Source organism: Atta cephalotes, assembly GCF_000143395.1.
Source record: "Atta cephalotes unplaced genomic scaffold scaffold00097, whole genome shotgun sequence".
NCBI classification, from domain to species: Eukaryota; Metazoa; Arthropoda; class Insecta; order Hymenoptera; family Formicidae; genus Atta; species Atta cephalotes.
In genome coordinates this window covers 28,110-32,990 of record NW_012130161.1, presented here as the reverse complement: position 1 = coordinate 32,990, position 4,881 = coordinate 28,110, and the positions used below count along the sequence as shown (strand labels likewise).

The following is a 4,881-nucleotide window of genomic DNA, read 5'->3' as shown; positions in this document are numbered from 1 at the left end:
TTGGTTTAGCACATGTATAACATCAGTCTCTTTCTTTTCGAACAAGTAATCAACTATAAGATTTCCGGTCAAAAGAAACTGATAGACACTTTAAAGTTTTCAATTATACATTTTTATTTTCTCAATTCTCTCGCGTGTTGTAAGATACTTTAATGGTGAAATATCTTCTATAATTAAAGCTCTATTTTAACATCAGTCATAAGTGTCAGCACTAAATTCTCTTCTTCTTTTTAATAATTGGTTTTTCGATCCTCTATAAAGAGAATAGAACTATTCGATAAAAACTAAATCCACTTATATAAAATTCTCTCGTTTATCAAAAACTTTAGTAAATTGTTACGAGTCGTGAACCGCTATACTTTAATCAACATTAGTCAAGTAGTCACAAGTCACAAGATGCATTCCATCCCTATGATGCAAGTAGACATGAGGCCTGTTCTTTTTAATTGAACTTTTGCACCAGTTCAACTTTCTTCCTTTTTTCTTCCAAAGAAAAGAAGAGGAAGAAAGATGAACTGGTGCAAAAGTGTCAAAATGAACAGACCTATAGTGTGTTCTTGCACATGTTTATCTGCTGCCAATCAGGCTGATGTTCTATGAAGCGGAACGGAACAGCGCGATCAATTACAATCGCAGAAAAGAAAACAGAGTAAGGGCCATTCCACACAAACTTGCATAGCCGCATAAACATAAGCATATGCATAAAGAAAATTATCCAATCATATTTTACGTTTGTTTTTATAACAGAAATGTGATTGGATAATTTTCTTTATACATACAGTTATGCGGCTATGCTAAGTTGTGTGGAATGGCCCTAATGATTCCTGTACTGATACTGGACGCGGAAACTTGCCAATGAACCAATGAACATATTAAGAGCTGTAAACTTATTGGCTACCGCATCACATTTTGCCGCGCGGCAAGTGTTTCCGCATCCAATGTGCAAGAGCCATAATAGCTGCGTTCGGTAATGCAAATCTGAGGAATCGGAGTGCTCTTATATTATAGCATATGTCATATGCATTGTAGAAAAAGAGCACTCCGAGGACTCAGATTTGCAATGCCTCAGACTTCAGAATTGTGATTGGTTGCGCTGTTCTGTTCAGCTATAAATTTCTGCTTCATGAAATGTCGGCTTAAGCCTTGTGTCCATGATGAAGAAATCGATATTTTGAGTATCACTCATGAAAATTTATCCTTAGAATGGAAAGTGAAAAGTAAAAATTTTAACCATTGAATTCAATGGAGAAATGTTTCATTTTTCACTTTTTATCCTAGGAAAAAAGTTTCATGATTGATACCCAGGAACAGAGTATGACGCACAGAGTCTTAAGGCCATTCCACACAAACTTGCATAGTCGCTAACCATATCCATAAAGAAAATTATCTAATCACATTCTGTCATAAAGATAAACGTAAAACGATTAGATGATTTTCTTTATGCATATGTTAATGCGGCTATGCAAGTTTGTGTTTTTTGCCCTTAGGGACTCCACGCAATAAAAGGAATACAGAACAGGGAACAGAGAATAAGAATTTCAAGCTATCAGAAATCATGTATAGATCATATTGTGGAATACACAGTTTTTGATAGGTTGAAATTCGAAGAAATAAATTTTCTTAGGCCGGTATTCATAGTTGAGTCTTATTTCAAGACCGTCTTAAGTAATGTCTTAAGATGCTATGCAGCCTTCTGATTGGTTCGTGACTTCTTAAGATGGTCTTGAACATAAGATCGACTATGAATACCGGCTTTATTCTCTGTTCCCTGTTCCTTTTATTGTGCGGAGCTTCTTACATAACACATAATGAATAAGAAAATGAACCAATCAATGTCCTTTATTTTCTTTCTTTCCATGAAATAATGGACCAGAATTGGTTGATTTTCTTAAACTTCATGTTTTATGCGTTATGCAAGATCTGTGCTCCCTGCTTATCGATTATAAAACTTTATCTCTAGAATGGAAAGTGAAAATTTTTGTGTGCCTTTCGACAAGTGACACTAGTGACACATGAATCATTACATCTTTGTTGTTTGCCAATGTTAAACAAAGATGACATGATCCTTGCGTCGCACCGCTTGTTAGAAGGCATACTTTACCATTGAAATTATGGAGAAATTTTTCACTTTTTACTTTCCGTCCTAGGGATAAAGTTTCACGATACTCTGAAAACAGACTATATATAGTTCACTAACCATATATATAGTTCAGTGGTTTTAATACTATGATCGAAATCTCGAAATTGACCTCGATCGATTATTTCTGCGAACATGTTAGTGAGGTTATTTCAAGTTTCTCGAAGGGCACACGGAATTTTCTTTCTGCAAAACACGACTCGAATCTCGAATCACCAGTATTGTTAGTGCGTGATGGTGCGCTAGTGCGTTAGTTAATTAGTGCAGGCTGCGCGGGAATGTATGTCACAGTAATAAGTGGTCATAAGAATAAATAAGTAAGCAGATATAAGCCGAGTAACTGTGATGACAGATTTATTTGACATAGCAAATCTAATCACGGCCGTCGGTGTTGACGGCGTGAAGATTAAACAGGAGCCCGGACTTCCGGAGAAGTCATCTAATGAGATTCTTACAGAGCTCTTCAGTACCTTTGACACACCAGACGACGGCGTTGCGTCGCCGTTAAATAGCGTCCAGCAGGTGTCGAATGGCGATGTTGATAAGATCGATAAGATCTTGTCAGAACTTCAAACGAAGAGGAAGAAGATCAAGAAGAAACATAAACACAAAGAGAAAAAACACAAGAAGAAATCGAAACACGATTCCTCGGATAATAGCGATGCAGATGGTAACAATGTGCATTATCTATTAGTTGATTCACTATATTACGATAAAATCATTCTTTATTTGTATTGATCAGGTATCAAGAAAAAGAAGAAACACAAGAAGAAATCCAAGCGAAGACATGAATCTGTTTCTAGCAGGTCATCGGATTTGGGTCATAGTAAGGCTAAAATAATAAAAATGGATGATGATAATGATTGTGGAGATATGAAATATGATGATGCAAAATCACACCTTGAGGTGTCAGAAAAAATTAATATGAATGACGAAGAAAAGCCAGATGATCTTCATGACCTAAAAAAGGATTCAGATACTACAGACAAACTCTTGATTAATTCTAGTAGTCCTCAATTACCACCTATATCAAAAAAGGATGATGAATTTGATGAGCCAGTGATACCTAAACTTCTTGGTTTGTACTTCTTGCTATATAATATAATATTTATAAATTATTTTTTTAATGTGTACATAAAGATTAAAAGATTCGTAATATAAATATAATTAAGATTTGATTTCTTATTTTCTAATTAATTTATGGTTAAATTTAACCTGTGTTTTATCCAATGAGCTTTATCTATGATGTCATGGATGAAATTTGTTGGATGAAACATCAGGTTAGAAGCTTAATCAAAGTTAATCAGATAATTTAATAATTTGTTTAATCAGATAATGGATATTCTCCAATTATAAAATTACTAGATATTTTTGTACACATGATGCATTCGTCTATATATATGTACTTGGCTAGGGCTACTAGTAAGCTCTAGAATGCTACATTCCTATGTACGTTGTGTTAAGATGTGTTGAACATTTGGAAAGCATCCAATGAAAAATTTGACTTAAGAATAATGTATATAAGAATATATATAAAAAGAAAGAAAGCATAAGTATAACATAAATAATATTTTATAGTATAACATAAATAATATTTTTCTATGAACAGAAAAATCAAAGCAGCTTTCTCAAGGAAAAATATTGATAAAAGATCTCAAAAATAGTACTGTTTATAATGAAACAGTAAAAGCGATAGAAAATAAGCAAAAGGCGAAAGCTGCGGGAATGGAAGATGGTGAGCTGTCTGACAGCAGCAGTGAGGATAATAATAATAGGACACCTACTTTGAGTCCTACTCCGCCTCGAAATCGATCATCATCGTTCAGTCCAAGTAGAGATAAAATAAGAAATAAAATGTTCAGTCCAACAAGGAGCTCAACAACTTCTAAAACTGATCTTAGATTAGTTTTAAAAGAAAAGGAAAGAAAAAGGTTTAAAATTATCTTAGATTATTTTAGTAAATCATTTAAGTCTAAAGAATTGGAAGGTGAAGGAAAAAAGAAGGAAATATTTCTATAAATAATGATTTCTATAGAAATGATCTGATATACAGAATAATAATAATGAAGAATTTCAATTACAGGGGCACAAAAGATAAAGACAGTCGTTCACAAGATAGAAGATCAAGATCGCGAACGCGATATAGCTCACGTAGCAGTAGGAGTGACAGGAGAGAAAAACAGAGGGGCAGAAGCAGAGAAAGGCGCGAAAGGAATAGGAGCAATGAAAGAAGAGACTCAGGCAGAAGCAGAGAAAGATACAGATATAGAAACCACAATGAAAATAAAGACAAATATACACGAGGTCGAAGTATGAGCAGAGAAAGAAAGTTAATATTGCATTAAATTATTTGATAGTACAATAATATTTGTATATCAATTTTTATTTACTTAATATTTTTTTTATTAGGGAAAGAATAGAGATTAACAAGAAGAAACTTTTAGAAATAGCAAGAAAAAATGTTATAAATATGATAAAACAAGGAACTCTATCAGTAGCTCAACAAGATAAAGCTATTGCTGCTATACAAACTGGTGGGAAAACAGTGGATGAACTTACAGGTAATTTTTTGTTCACTTTAATTTTATTAATAATTTTATATACAATTTATATATATATATTATTATATATGTAATATATAATTTTATATAATTTTTTCTTGAAATGAATATACATGTGTGTGTGTGTGTGTGTGTGTGTGTGTGTGTGTGTGTGTGTGTGTGTGTGTGTGTGTGTGTGTGTGT

At 33.4% G+C, this 4,881-nt stretch overlaps 1 protein-coding gene across 1 annotated transcript in view; it reads left to right on the top strand.

Annotated features, from left to right (window-relative positions):
- The first annotated feature begins 2,482 nt into the window (after positions 1-2,482).
- Positions 2,483-4,881, top strand: part of LOC105624959 (serine/threonine-protein kinase PRP4 homolog) — a 9,313-nt gene continuing 6,914 nt past the window's right edge. The window contains exons 1-5 of the mRNA XM_012206301.1: positions 2,483-2,807; positions 2,880-3,215; positions 3,747-4,068; positions 4,221-4,466; positions 4,547-4,698. Of these exons, the coding sequence (XP_012061691.1) occupies positions 2,483-2,807; positions 2,880-3,215; positions 3,747-4,068; positions 4,221-4,466; positions 4,547-4,698 (1,381 nt within the window). The remainder of the gene's footprint in view (positions 2,808-2,879; positions 3,216-3,746; positions 4,069-4,220; positions 4,467-4,546; positions 4,699-4,881) is intronic.